We start from the raw sequence: 15,913 nt of genomic DNA, 5'->3' as shown, positions 1-15,913 counted from the left end.
GGCATGTCAAAGTCATAAACTTTATTCAGGGACCAGAATTTATCAAGATGCCTAAATAAAGGCAAAATTTGTATACAATACAAATGCTTACAAAAACAAGTGACAAGGGCATTAGACTTTTGAAATGCAATTATTTATATGCAGGCAGCACTGAAAGACATTACTTTGCAAATAAAAGACAATCAAATGCGTACCAAATCTCCCTAAAAGGGCATGTAAGAGGTAATAAGTTTTAGTTAATTGTTCCACATTTTTAATGTACTAAAATATGTACTAAAATATGTTAAAAATTTCCCAAAAAAAATCTTAAGTTTGAAGTTGGATCGGATTTTCAGTTAAGGGTTTATTTACTTAATCATGTTACAAGAAACAAGAGAATACTGAAATGTCATATTCAGAGAGGAAAGCATTTATACTGAACATAATACATTCACCCACAGGCACGTAGTGTCTCAGATCAGAGGGCACACTGGAAACAACTCATTGGCACGGAGGATAGCAGTACAAAATGTTCATTAGCACACCCACAGATGGGCACAATCTGAGCTCAAGTTCAGGAATAGAAATATCAAGTGATGATCCTAACTGTGGGGTCCGATCAGCTCTTTATGGGATGTTGTCAGTTAATATAGCTGACTTTCAGTACATGCATCTCGCTGCAATTAAAAGAGCAGTTAATAGCATTTTCCTTTGAAAAATAGTAAAATGACAAATATATATATATTATTAGAGGTCGACCGATAGTGGATTTTACCGATAACGATAGCTAGGTTGGGCCATACTTGCCGATAACCGATTAATGAACCGATAGTTTTTAAAATTGATACTGGATAAAAACAAATTGCACCTTAATCATTCATGTTAGTTTGATGGTTAACAAATGGTAAACAAATAAAAACCTTAATTTAAAAATGTATTAGTACATGTTAATTAACAAACAAACAATGAACAATCCTTATACAGCAGTTATTAACCATAGTTAATGTTACATATGGAATTTTATTGTAAGTGTTATCATTTTAATATCAATCCAAACAGTCATGCTTAAAGATGGCCAACTTTAAATATCTACAACGCCAGAGCATTGAAATGACATAAATATTACATGTATAGTCTCACACTTTTGCTTCTATTTTATAAACACTTGATGATTATCTAATCAAAATAACAAAATACATATTAAAGTGATGATGAAAAAATAACCGAAATCGAATGCTTTTCTGATTTATGTTTCTGTCGGCTGTATGAACATATCAGTTTGCTATCTTACATCTCTAGCTTTAAATATGCAACTTCTCTGCATATTTAATGCATCAAAGTGACTAGCTGGATATAAACTAATGCAAATAGATGTTAACAATTGTGACATTAAACATTTGGTTCGGACTTAGTTTATTTTTGTCAGTGTTTTAACCACTTGAGGTACTGGTACTAATGTTAGCGTCCTCTCAGCCTCGAAGGCAAACAAACAAACTGTTGTGCTGTTCTTTCTCTACTAATGCTGCATTTAGTCAACAAATTAATCGCTTTATAATGATATGAAAAAATACCTTTTAGCTGTTGGTGGTTTAAACGCGCATCTGAGCGCTCTCCACGCAGCGTGTGCTCTCAGTGCAGCACGCAGAATCACGTGTGGAAATAAACAACACGAGGCATCAGCGATAGTTTTTATTACACCTCTAGAGGCCGCTCTTGTACTGCATGATGCCAGCAGAGCCTTCTCAGCTCTCTCTATACTGTGTAATGAATGACAGCGCGCGCTTCTCAGCCGCTCCAGCAACGGACGCAACCAGGAAAAACTATCGGTATGTATTTTTGCCGATAACGATAGTTCCACCAATCAACTATCGGTGCCGATTAATCGGCAAAACCGATGAATCGGTCGACCTCTATATATTATTATTATTGGAGTAATGGGTCTGGAATATCACTTTGGCATGCAGTGAAGGCTTAACCCACACCATCAACAGACAAAATGTCTGTCCATATGATTCTATACACATCTCCACAGTAATATGAAACTTCACAGTCCAATGTACAGTAATCTCAAAAATCTTATATTTTAAAATATGGGGAAATTCAAATATTACAAGAATAACCAAATCAGTCTAAAATATGGGAAAATCCATAAAAGCAGCACATCCATGAAGATTCATGAAAAGTGCAGGCAAATTAGATGATTTCTCTGCAAGCAATTTTCCATAAGCTCACTCAAATAATGCAATAAAGTGTCAGATGTATCCATAAAGCAAAAGCAAACATGTAAAATGCAAATGTTAACCTCATGTTAAAGGTGTGACTTTGCTTTAAAACAATTTAAAAAACCCTTGCTATAATTTCCTTTTCCAATTTACAAACAATTTCCAAAGCACACCATCATAGGTTGTTTGATGACGTTATTGGATGATTTTATCATGATGTTACAGATCTAGAGGGCGCTATGAGACTGCATTACTCATTGTGCTTGAAATCTGAATCAACCAACAACATTTAAATTGTTACATAATTGGTGAACATATTTATGGTCAACCTCTTTCACTGGCATTTATAATGTACACAATTACTATGCTGCTGTAAGAATCAAACATATAAAAATATAATAAGGCAATTATCAAATTCCTCATCCCCACTGTACCACAATAAAACATAAGAAATATAATAACTGTTAACTTCCATCTCAGCATTAGTGAAATTCGACAATAAGTCCAATCCAAAAGCAGCGGGAGAGAGTGAAATGCTGAGAGCCAGAAGACGTATGGATTAGACGAAGGCAAAAAGACGAGAAAGGACTATAAAAAATAATGGGATCTCTTTCTCACAAGGGATCATTGAAGATGAGGTGGAAGAATCATGGGGAAATTCTTCTGTAAGATTTTGGCATGATGGAGGGCCAAACCGAAGAAGAGTCTGGTTTAAATGGCGAAGAACAAAATGAGCACCACGATCAGTATGATTACAAGAACTCCGATAGCGCACCACTGTCTCCGACCTGCAACACACAAAACATATGATCCGAGTCAAAATCTCATGCTCGTTTCTCAAGCCTAGCAAAATTAAGATGATTAAAGATATAAAGCTTGTGAAAACAATGAATGAGAACCTGTTTGAGAAAAAAATGAAAAAAAGAAAAGAAAAAATGAAATGCTTCCTTTTAGGTCAGTACGATTTTTTCTTTAACAAGTTTTATTCAGATAAAAAAATGACAAACACTTTTGCACTGTTACAAAAACAAATCTATTTTAAATAAATGCTGCTCTTTTGAAAACTTTTATTCATAAAAAAATCCTGAAGAAAATGTATCACGGTTTTTGACAAAAATATTAAGCAGCACAAATATTTTCAACATTGATAATAATAAGAGACATTACACTGAAGATTGGAGTAATGATGCTCAACAGGAATAAATTACATTTAATCATATTTCACAATATTCCTGTTTTTACTGTATTTTTGAACAAATAAATGCAGCCTTGGTGAGCGCAACATCTTTCAAAAACATTTCAGAAATACCAACCCCAAACTTTTGAATGATAAAGATAATAACATAACATTTTAGGCTGAAATATAAAAACGTGAGAAGTTGAAGAACACACAATAAGAAGTAAAAGCACTCACTGCTGGTCATGTGTGAAACCTTCTCCATTTTCTTCAATACGGAGTCCATTCTAGAACCGGTCTGGTCCATCTCTTCACTAAACTCCCCGAGCATACTAGGACAAAAAGCACACATGGCCATAAAAATAGACATTGAGTATTAGAAAAATCCACATGCTAGTGTTTGTGTTTATTCTTCAATATCCTACACTGCCTGTTCGTCCAGCTCGTCTCCTATCCTGCTGGACATGTCCTTCAGGACACGGATACTGCCTGTGACCAGCTCCAAGTGCTCATCCTGGTCCTGCATGATCAGCTGCACGGAAAGACAAGTTGGGAAAGTTATGATGTAAAATGTACAAAGAAGAAATATTTACCCTTTTATGCCAATTGAAAATTGTGCTATTAAAGTTGCCATGAAATCAAAATGGACAATTCTTGTTTTTTAATGGAAAACTGCAGTTTTCAAAATCTTTTTATTCATGTGCCCTAGTGATCTTTAATAAAAATAACTCTTGCAGGGACATCTCTTCTCTGATCACATGTTTACTGGTGCGAGGGCGGGTCAACCTGTCACTCACATGAGATCAACCAATAGTTAACCACAATGATCCAACCATCCAATCAATTCCCGATTGATCAAAATCAAGTCCTGCCCTACATTTTTTCTTGTCCGAGAAGCCGTTTCACTCTGATATACGTCACAAAAGAGAAGAAAATACTATCACAACTTCCAATCCATGCCATTACAAAGCTGAAAAGCCAGGATTTTTTTTTTAAATAACTCAGATTGTGTTTGGCTGAAAGAAGGAAGTCATATACACCTAGGATGGCCTGAGGCTGAGTAATCTATGGGATGATTATCATTTTTAGGTGGACTATCTGAACTACTTGGCACTAAAAGGTCACATTTCCTTGTTTTCTGTGAAGCTTATAAGATGCTCTTTGGAATATTGTCAAGTAATGCTGGATAAGAAAATAATATTTGCACCGATAATTCATTTACCTGCTGCTGTTCCTGTTGCTCCTGAATGTATCTGGAGTTTGCAGACACCAGGTGAGGCTCCAGACCGGCGTAACGATCCTTTGTCGTGGCCCCCAGCAGAGCCTGTCAGACATGGACGCAAACATGACCATATGAATCCATTCAGTTTCATTTTAGTGAAATAGTGAATGAATCACTCACCTGTCTGTTTTTCTTCTCTGCTTGGGCCACAGCTGAGGGACTAGAGAGCTGCTCCTTCATCAGCTACACACAGAAACACACTCATTTACAAGACAAAAACTAAGACTACACCATATATATACCATATAGAGAGAGAGTGATTGACACCTGCACAGAACTCCGTGTTCGCTCCACAAAGTCCTGCCTCTCCTGGAGTTCATGTTCCCCTAAACGGAACTTTCCAGGGTTTGCCTCCACAATACCTGATACTGTCAAGAATTATAACGAGTTCTGCTTATACATTACCGTTCAAAAGTTTGAGATCAGTGGAATAGTAAAGAACTATACAGTCTTTTAGCACATTAATCTAGAGGTATCAAGGCACACAGTATTTGTGTAACATTCCGTCTACTAAAGTGTCGTCATTCTGATGTTTGAAGGCATCATTGGGCTTTGGTTTATGGCAGGATACTGATGGTCTCATGCAGGTCCTCTAGGTCCCAGTCGATGGCCCTCAGGCAGTTTCGGAGTTCATTGGTGCTCCAGTCCAGCTCATCGCGACTGACGGGTGTTTCTTCCTGCAGCAGCTCTTCCCAGCGCTCAAACAGCCCCTGTGCTTTGGACAGGGCCTTCTGCACCTCCCTGCCAGATAGAGGAGCAAACTGTCAAACCCTTTCTACTTCAAAGAAATGAAAGGTGTTTATCAGAAGCAAACAACTTTTACATAAGCACTACGCCGGTGGCAGTCAGGTTACAGTCACCTTGGGGTGATGTATATGATTAATTTGTGGTTTGTATCTGTACATTAAATGAATGACAGAGCCACACAAACACATAAATCAGTGTGTGTTTACACTCCAGTCAACACAAGCCATTACTATAAAATGTATCTGGCTTCTTTAGACTTAATTCAACCTTCCTGATCACTCAAACTCAACTAAAAACACACCTATATTTTGTTTATTAGGGAAGTTTATAAGTAAAATCACTTGGAAACATTAATAATATGACAAGAACTGGAGCTCCAGGTAAGTTAGTGATGAAGATGCTTCACTAACACTTAAATGAACCTGTCAATATCAAACGCGTGTCATTTAGACAAAGACGGAAGACAGACATTAAGGCAGGAAAGAGGAAGATAACTTTTCTTACCCTTTAACCACGAAAAAAGGATCCTCCATCGACATATTAGCCCCTCTGGTTTAGGAGCTGCGTGAAGTCAACGGCAAGATGGATTGTATACGCACGCACGAGTTTTCAAAATAAAAGTCCCTGAACTCTAATCATAGCATGTTCCAATATTAACACTTTGACCTTTTTCACAGACTGTGATGACGCGTTTTAACGGCCATCAGCATCGTAAATCATGCAAAGTTTTTAATATTTTCATTCTAAAAAAATGTATGTACATTTATAACACTATACTTTGTATTATATAACCTGTGGACAAAGTACACAACTTCCTTACTTAAGTAAAAGTACAGAAGTATTCGTTTTTATAAGTACTTAAGTATCAAAAATAAAAAGACAATGCATTGTTTTATTATTGTTGCATTGTTGTATGTAGTACTTACAGTATTATGCCCCTGAATCTATGCCTGCCTACCTACCCTCATATCAATATCATTTTTTTTTCTGGAACACAGTTCCAATAGTAGGATTGAATGTAAGGTTGAATAAGCGCACTCAATAACGTCCACAATTGGTTTAGGACACCCAAATGGCTTTAAAAGTGCCCTATTTAAAGATTTTTGGCTTTAAGTATGAATATGTTACCCTTACTGTTATAAGCTAGTGTACTCCAAAACAATGCCAAAATTTGCATTTAGAAGAACAAACCAAAAGTTGAAATGAAAATGTAAGATTGACGTTAATCTCCAACGTTGGACAGACGTTGTATTGTGGTTGAAAATTAAAATTGGGTTGACGTCAGAAACCATCATCAGTCGGGTTCTGACGTCAACCCGACTTTCCTCTCCAACCAAAATCCAACATCTGTCCGACGATGGATGTTGACGTCCACCCGACGCCGGGTTCTAATGTCATTTTGACGTCAGGTTTTTATGTCAACCCGACTTTCATTTCCAACCAAAATCACCCCCTGACTAATATTACTACTTTCTACTCAAAGACCTTGAAAGAAATCTAGTGGAGTAAAAAGTACGATATTTGTCTTTCAAATGTAGTGAAGTTAAAGTAAAAAGTTTCAAGAAAAAATAATACTCAAGTAAAGTACAGATACTCAAAAAGTGTACTTAAGTACAGTACTCAAGTAAATGCACTTTGTTACTGTCCACCTCTGCCTTTACATCACATTACAAGAAACTATTTAACGCTGCTGTGATCTTTCTAATACAGTGGCTGTGGGAGTGATGGGAAAATTGACATATTTCTCTCTTCTGACAGCGTTATCAATCTCTCTTTTTGAAAGATGTGAAAACACTATTGTGGAGTTTTTCTTTTGTTATTTGAGCAAATGGGAACACAAAAAATGTGTAGGCTAATGTAAATATTTAATGTAGTCTCTCATTCACCATATAGAAGTTTACCCAACTATGACGACTTCCACTTCTGAGAAACCAGGGAACGTGCAAAAGGTCCATTATTCAGATGTCCACTATAATGTCCTTATTACAAATATACCATTTGATTTGATATTCTCTTTATTTAATACAAAATTTTAAGCACACAAAATTGTGATTACTCTTTATTTTAAGGTAGACTAAAGCACAAAAATATTCATAGTAGTCTAGTCAAACTCTAAAGGTCCTATTTATATGTTAAAGAAAATATCAAAAGCTTAAGTCATCTTAAAGCATTAGCACAAGTTTCCAAAATACACATTTTCCTCATTTGTATGTAAAATAAAATGAATGCAGTTGTTTTAATATGTTATCAGTCCATCCTAACAATAATAATAAGTAATAACAATCTGTAATTTTTCAGAGAGTTAATGCACTAATGTCTTTGAATAGCCTACTTGTTTGAGAAAACAATGCGTTCCCTCTTTGGATCGGTTGCATGATGCATTACCTCATCTGTGGCTAAGCAGAAATGGCATATTTTTAGCATTGTTTATCACTCATTTCCAAAACAGGGCTGTTAGCACACCTATGTTGCAGTCCTGACCTGATTCATAATTAATTCGGTTATGTAACTGGCCTGGATGTGGTTGACGCTCAAGGCAGTAAAATATGATAGGCTAAAGACGGGTGGTGGGTGCATACGGCTTGCGTACATTTTTGCAAGAGGTGTGTTAAAGGATTCCCATATGGTTTTTAATGCAAGCTATAGGGTTAAATCGTTGACGTCTGGTCCCCTCTCCTCCATTTCCTTTTAGCAACACTATTCTCCTTCAGTTCCTCCCCCACCTCTTAAACAGTCACCCTTTCCTTCCTGCCTCCTGCCTTCCTCTCTCCACACACTGTTTCCTGTTTCACACACACACTCCACCTCCTGTGAAAAGCATAAAGGTTGGTTGTATTTGTCAGGGCCACGCTTGTGAGTAGTGAGACAAGGTGAAAACTGCCTTTTAGAGGACATCTGAAATTGTTTTGACTATTTGAAAGACAGATTTGGCTGAAAAGATGTTTTACCTTAAATGTCAACATGTTTATTTCAGGGTTGGGGTTTAGCAAATATCATTATGTACATATTAAAACCATTAGGTCAATGTGGTTCACATGGTTTTCATTTGCTAAACCTCAACCCTAACCCTCAAATAAACCTGTTGACAAGATTGGGGTGCCCTCATTAATGTAATGAAACCAGTGTGATCTCAGGTGCAAAGAACGCTCTTGGAAAGAAAGCAAGGGTGGACCTAAATGGAGGCCTGATCACATGGAATGCAGTTTGTCAGAGAACTGTAATAAGGGAGCTATTTTTACAAGCGGTAGCTTGAAGGTCCTCATGATTAGTCACTCTGTTTACAAAACTGGTTTGTAATGTGATGCCCTAGTGTTTAATAAAATAAATGATTTCCTCCCTCTTCTGTTTCTCAGTAAACACATTCACAAACAAGACTACTACCCATGCTGAGCAATAAATCTAAATAATCCGAATGAGATTTCTTGCCAAAAATGCTTACACGGCATACAAACACATTCGACTTGACAAATGTTTTTTCACGCTCATAATTTAAAAGCAATTCTCTGTACAACAATGCTGCACACCAACAAAATCTTTTAATTTCGACATAGTCAGCAGGTAGCCAATTTTCTATAAATAGAACACGCATTTGCTGTGAATAACAGCTGTATTCTGACCTCAATCGCTTTGCTTCCTAGTTACGCTCATGTGAGCAGAAGGGGCGGGGCTGTTGGACCGGTGACAAGTCCAAATATGGTGCGCGGTGACATCATCACTGCCTCTGCTGAGGCTGCGGGAAGCTGCGGCACGTCACGGCTTTTCCACTGCGAGCGCGCGCTCCCGGGAGACACGACGGATCTGCCAAATATGGCGATAGAACGTGACGTCGAGCAAATAGAAAAAAGTGAACTGTAAACACTGGGGGCACATTGATAAAACCCTCAACATGAATATTTCAACGAGAAAGGCGAGCTTGTTAGGCCATTTCAAATTGAAAATACCACATAAAATAAATAGCCTAGATAATACACTGTAAGAAGAAGAACAACAAACAAAACAAAAGCTAATAATCAGGAAAACGATGCACTTAGTTATCATTTCCCCTACACTTAATGAATATTTAATGCATTCATTCACATGTCATTAGTATAATTACATGAGATCAATAAGTAATGGTTATTTGAGAAACAGATCACCTGAGGTAATGAAGCAGTTTTTTTTTATTATTACTGTACTAGCAGACATCTGATACAGTGCAATAATGACATATGCTGTTTGTGATGACACTTGTGTAGAGCAGTGCTATTAAGACCCGTGTTGCCAGATCTCATTAGAAAAAAATCCCCATACATTTCTTTTTACAAAACAAGCCCAAAATAAGCAAGCGTCCAGCTTTTGGCTACAAGAAAATGAAACGTTTTTTAAACATCACATTCATAATTTTTTTTATTTTACTAAAGAAAAACGTTTACGATTTGTTGACTGAAGTAAGGCTGTAATGTAGACAGTATTAAAGACTTATTAAATAAGAAAGCTAAAGACTTTAAAATATAAATATTTTTAATATTTCTAAACAACCTTATTCTGATTTAATATTACTACACAACAACCCACCCCCCTAAGGATTTTTTTTTGTATTTTTTTGTTCTTTTTTTTCTGCTTTATGGTTGCATGAAAAATGATATATTGTTCAACATTTGCATTTGAACAAAAGTAGGCCTATATGTATAATAATGTTAATGTTCATTCAATAAAACAAGTTTGTTTTGTGCTTCTGGTGCAGGCTGTGTTTATCAGTGAATATTGCTTTATTTAATCATTCTGATCTATTGATGTACAATTACATTTTTCTGCATTTGCTAAATAATTAAACTTCTTAACAAATGTATTTTTTTCCCTCACACCCACACCAGGGTTATTATATTAAAAACTAAAACATTTGATTAATTATTATTAATTGAAATTAACCTGAAATAAAATTAAATGAAAAATATTAAATGACAGTTATAAATGTTGCATTGGCAAATAATTGCAATAAGTTTAAGTTGAAGGGGGAAATAAATAAAAAACTAAGAGAAATATATATATATATATATATATATATATATATATATATATATATATATATATATGTATATATATATATATATATATATATATATATATAAACAATGACAAAAACATGTTAAAAAAATTACTAAAAGATTTAACAAAAATGTGAATAAATTAATAAAAACGCTTAATAGTAGTCTATATAGATAATACTAAAATAACACTGATCCACACTGCCTCAATTTAACGTATGTATTACCTTACTCTTCCAAGCTTAAAGTTGCGTATAATGAGTGGACATGGCAACACAACGCATATGTTGACTTGATACCTCAGTGCTGTGCCAATATGACGTATGTTGACAAGACGGGAAGGGCGTGTTTATACACCCAGGGGAATGGAAACTCTTTACGTCACCTGAGCGCACATAAAACACCGCCCTGAGAGGAGAAAACTTTTAGTTTTACAATCCACCGCGAAGACCTTAAAGCGCAGACATTTAAAAATAGAAAGCAAGTCTAGAACTGAAATATCCTGATACATTGTAAACACAATGGACGTCGAGGCAAAGAGAATCATGGCTCTTTCTATTAGTAAACTCTATTCATTGAGAACCCAGCGCGGGGGATTGAGACTTCACCGGAGTCTCCTGCTCTCCATGACCATGAGAGCCGCACGGGACATCTACCACACCGCGCAGCAGCTCAGAGACGCGGAGGAGGAGCAGGTCGTTCCGTGCGCCCCGGAGGAGCACATGGAGATTACTAAAGACTCTCCTCAGACTTCTAATGAGGTCGCAATGAAGCCTCAGGAACCTAAAGACACTCCAGAAGAGGACAAAGAGAACCTGTGCGCTTCTGAACGGCACTCCAGGAAGCGCCGCGGTAAGACGGCGCTCGAGCCTGACTTTCTACCTCTGAAGAAGGCGAGAATGGACACGGATGAGGAGAAGCAACATCTCCAAAGCGAGGTTTTGAGGACTAATAATGGAAACAGCTGTCGCCAGGCTGAAACCCTGACAGCGTTCACAACAAATCGAGCCATCGGGGCGTGTTGAGCAAGACGCACTTTGGATCCTTCCGAGAATCGATCTCCCTTGATGGGAATTTCCTGGACAAACTGGTTCAGAACGGACTGGTTATGCAGCCTGACACCTGCGCGTTCGGCTCAGCTCGCCATAAGAGCTCCGAGAGAGGCCAGGATCAGCAGGAATACAGGACAGGTGGTGGATAGTCTACTATGATCCCAATCGCATTGGAATCAACCGAGCTGCTGCTTCATTGTTCAGTGAGAGGAGTCAGATGACTCTGTTGAATCACGTATGAACTGGGCTCTGATGTCTTCTATCAAGCCTATGAACTTTACAACCTCAAATAAGAAGAACTCTGACGGTGTATGACACATAACACATGATGTTTATCCGAGTTTGATACTTGAAAATGTCTTGAAAATGCCAGAACGTGTTAAATGTCACTGTTGCACACTGATCAATTGCACATATGTATTGAAAATACTAATATAAGAAGGGCATGATGGACTGATATGATGTTGATTTCAGTGTTTACTGTTTGCAATAAACATGCAAATGTTTAAAAATCATCATGTTGTACAGATTTCATTTTGAAGAGCTCACAGAAACTCTTGATGGCTAAAGTTTGGGCTAATATTTGTGGATTAAATTAAGAAGTTCTGATTGAAGTTATATTTTCCCCCACACCTTTTAACCAATGAAGAACCATGATTCTCCAGCTTTTACTTAAGGATTAACAAATATATATTTTAGAGATTACACCCACAAAAAAGCTAGCCAATGAAATATCTCAGAGTTGACCATAACTAGAAAAAATCCAGTAAAGTATTTTTTAAACACGATTTCCATGATATTTTCCAAGTCCTTCTGTCATGAATTAGTTAAGGTTCTTCAAACAGATCATCTCTGAAATATGTGACTATAACTCACTCACAGCCTTTCATCATGAGTTGTAATGCTTATCTCACTGATCCTAAACCCAATCTTTTGATAAAACATACAGCTCATCATCTGTCACTCTTGTGTGGGCGATAAAAAAGGCAACAGCAGGAAAGACTACGGTAAAGTGTAATTTCCCTTCATTAGTCAGCAAGATGTGTCCGAACATGACCGTGAGTCATGAAATTCACTTTTCCCTTGAACACACTGATAAACATTTTTGACTAGTGGCCAGTGTCAGACAATATATAAGCTTGAAGTCCCAGTTCAACTGGCATTACAACATCCGAAACTGAGCACAATGAGAAATAATTAATGCAAGAGAGTGAAACTAGAGTCCACAGGCCTCAGAGCATGAATTTTAATCACTTGTTTATGTTAACACTGTTGTGTCTTAAGCTCTGGGTGGTTGGGTGGTTTTGTATACCTAAAATAAAATGTTTCAAACATCTTTTTTTTTTTAAAGAGTTTATTCTAAGATTTAGCGTGACACAAAAGCATGTGATTAGGCTCTAAATTCAAATGACTAGCATGAGTAAGTATGAATCATTGCTCTGAATGTATATGTGGGTTGTGGGGGTGGATCTGAATAGGTGTGCATGTAATTTCAGGTAGGAAGTTTTGGAGCGTGATGAGCAGACAGGAAGTCAAATTTTCAGGTGGAGATCATTTTAGGCTGAATCCTCTGCTGGGAAACTGCAGTGAGATAATTGCTCAGGAGGATGATTAATAACTGAAACTCATTTTAAGATTGATCACTGAAACCTATAGTTCAACTCAGATTGAGTGAAACCTAAATGAATCTGTTTGATGTGGTCATGTGTGGACTATAGGTGAATACCTCAAACAGGTTTCTGATGTTCTAGTTTCCTCCAGGGTGGTCTTGATGTGGGTCTTTGACCTGACAAATGAGGTGGAGGGGGGAAATTATGGAAATTATGATTTTGACCTGTCGAAAATATATTTAAAATCACAAAGCAGTGTCATAACGATGAACTGATATTCAAAGAATGCTTAACTGTTAACTTTTTCAATAAACAACATAAAAAATAGAGCATTGCAGGAAGAGAAACAATTCATCAAACTTTTCTCAAGATCAACCATTTAACCATAATTATCTTTTTCATTTATAAGATACATAATATTTCTAACATTATTTTTTTAAAGACTTAGTTATTACGTATAACACTATATATATATATATATATATATATATATATATATATATATATATATTGAAGAGTTAAGATGCAAAAGCCTCTGCCATCTGAAATTTTCTTCTAGAATGATAATTTTTATCAAGCTTGTATATTTAAGTTCAGTAATTTCACTTAAATGACAATTAATAGGTCATTTTCAATGCCATTTAAGTGAATTTACTGAACTTAAATATACGATAAAAATTATCATTCTAGATTTTAGACAGCACTTAGAGGCTTTTGCATCTGAACTCTTCATATATATACATATATATATATAACATACATACATACATATACACACACACACACACACACACACACATACAGCACACATAGCCTTCACCATACCTAGAGATTGGCATGGTTTTATTTCAGTTAGCCTAATAGCTGGTTTGATTTGCATTGAGAGATGATCTTATGGAATGTACTCCATGCCAATCTCTAGGTATGGTGAAGGCTATGTGATGATGTGTGGGGCTATTTTAATTCCAAAGGCCAAGGGAACTTTATCAGGATGCATAGTATCCTCGATCCATGAAGTAACTGGCCTTTAAAAATAAAAATCTGCCTGCCTCTATGGGAATTTAACATAGGGGTGTCCAGACTTATGCACCCTGTATTTTAAGGAAGAACATTTATTTATTTACGATACATTATTCATTCACAAAGAAAATTGTTGTCCTTAAAGGTTGGATTTTTCCTAATTTTTTTAATTAAGGCATTAAGTTCAATTTCCAAAAGATGATTTTTTATTCCTCTTTTTAGTCAACTTTAGCATGGGTGTCTAAACTTATGCATAGCACTGTATATATATATATATATATATATATATACATGCATACATACATATATATATATATATAACGATCAAGAGTTGTATCTGTTAATGCACTGTGGACTAACATGAACATTTTCTTAACTAACATTAACAAAGCTATAAATGCTGTAATGCTCATTGTTAGTTTATGCATTAACTAATGGTAAAAAAAAGAGACATTATTGTAAAGTATTACTAATTGAAGCAGAGAAGGGCAAATCTTTATATATATATAAAAAATATTTGCCCTTCTCTGCTTCATGGTGACTAACAGTTAAATTAAAGAGGAAGTATGACAGTGTTTAGATGCAGAGTCATTATTTGTCACTATTTCTTCACTTCCTGGGACACAAGTCATTGGGTTAACAGCCCAAGATCCTTAATAATCCGGCTATCAACACTTCCTCAACAGCTGTCAATGTGTGGCATCATTTCCCCCACCTGAAACCTGATTGAATCCTTTTCAGATTGTCGTGTAGGTGTGAACGCACGTGTCAAAGAGAGGCTTTTGTCTTCTACAAACATTCATCAGTTGTGTACAAAGAGTGAAATTAGACACACGTTCACACACAAACTACAGTCGTGCATCTGAAGACAAGAGATGGGTTTAGAATGCATTCTCTCTGGTTTTTATTCAGGTTCTTTAGGAAGAGGTCTGTTCGGAATTACAAAATGCACTGGTAGAAATAGCAGAGAGATAACAGACAGAGGAAGAGAGAGAAAAAAGGGTGATTTTTCATAGCCAGAATAAATGTGTAACATCACCAGGTTCAGGCAGCCTCTTTCACAGCTCAACATCAGCAAAAAGGGTTTTGGAGTTCTTCTTAAATCAGAGTGATGTGCAGTCCCTCACATTGAGAGTTACTGGATATCTTTTAACTTTTTTTTATTTTTATTTTTTTAATTCTGTAATACATTTTTCCACAGCATGTAGTGTGCTCACCTCACCCACGATTCTCAGAGAACAGTTGGCAATAGAAACAAACACACATTCTATGAGGATTTATCATTTATCGTCTCTTGTATTATTTTTTTCCCCCTCTTGGTGCTCTTTTTTGTCTTTTTCATTTTTAAAAATAGAAGAAAAAAGGAACACATTGCTCATAAAAACATCTAACTATATTTATATATTTATACATATATATATATACTCTTTTTCTTTATATTTCTTTTTATATTTTAGAATTCCTGAAGTTGACTTTTTAACCCACATAGTGGCATGCACATTGCACATGCAAATCAGTAATTAAATACCTCTCTTTATCATGGCCTTTTTTTCTCTTTAAACTTCCTCTTTTGCTTTTAAATGGTTCAGGTCAATAGTAATATGGATGGCGGGTGGGATATGGGTGATTAAGGAGAGATGGGACGGGTTTGTGGGTGTCATGGTGACAGTGGCTGCGCGCTCACAGGAACTCCTCACGTACTCGCACATTCACACCACACGCTTGTTTCCCCTTTGACACACACGAGCGCTGTGAAGAAGCACACTCCGGCTGACGGTGGTGAAAACTCGCTTCCTGTCT

At 36.4% G+C, this 15,913-nt stretch overlaps 2 protein-coding genes across 2 annotated transcripts; one reads left to right on the top strand and one right to left on the bottom strand.

The window, feature by feature from the left end:
* stx10 (syntaxin 10) lies at positions 1-6,008 on the bottom strand. Its single transcript, XM_081357794.1, has 8 exons — positions 5,912-6,008; positions 5,232-5,401; positions 4,928-5,022; positions 4,781-4,843; positions 4,601-4,702; positions 3,804-3,910; positions 3,616-3,710; positions 1-2,989 (listed from the first exon to the last, which is right to left on the bottom strand). Exons 1-8 carry the CDS (start codon positions 5,944-5,946, stop codon positions 2,913-2,915), a joined length of 744 nt encoding a protein of 247 aa, XP_081213920.1. The 5' UTR covers positions 5,947-6,008; the 3' UTR covers positions 1-2,912.
* Positions 6,009-10,863: 4,855 nt separating this feature from the next.
* ier2b (immediate early response 2b) lies at positions 10,864-11,998 on the top strand. Its single transcript, XM_081357063.1, has one exon. The coding sequence runs from the start codon at positions 10,953-10,955 to the stop codon at positions 11,454-11,456; it is 504 nt and encodes a 167-aa protein (XP_081213189.1). The 5' UTR covers positions 10,864-10,952; the 3' UTR covers positions 11,457-11,998.
* The last annotated feature ends 3,915 nt before the right edge of the window (positions 11,999-15,913 follow it).

The sequence above is a fragment of the Scardinius erythrophthalmus genome (genome assembly GCF_964197995.2).
Source record: "Scardinius erythrophthalmus genome assembly, chromosome: 25".
Lineage (NCBI taxonomy): Eukaryota > Metazoa > Chordata > Actinopteri > Cypriniformes > Leuciscidae > Scardinius > Scardinius erythrophthalmus.
Note: the sequence above shows the minus strand (reverse complement) of the source record. Positions and strands in the feature narration are given on the sequence as shown.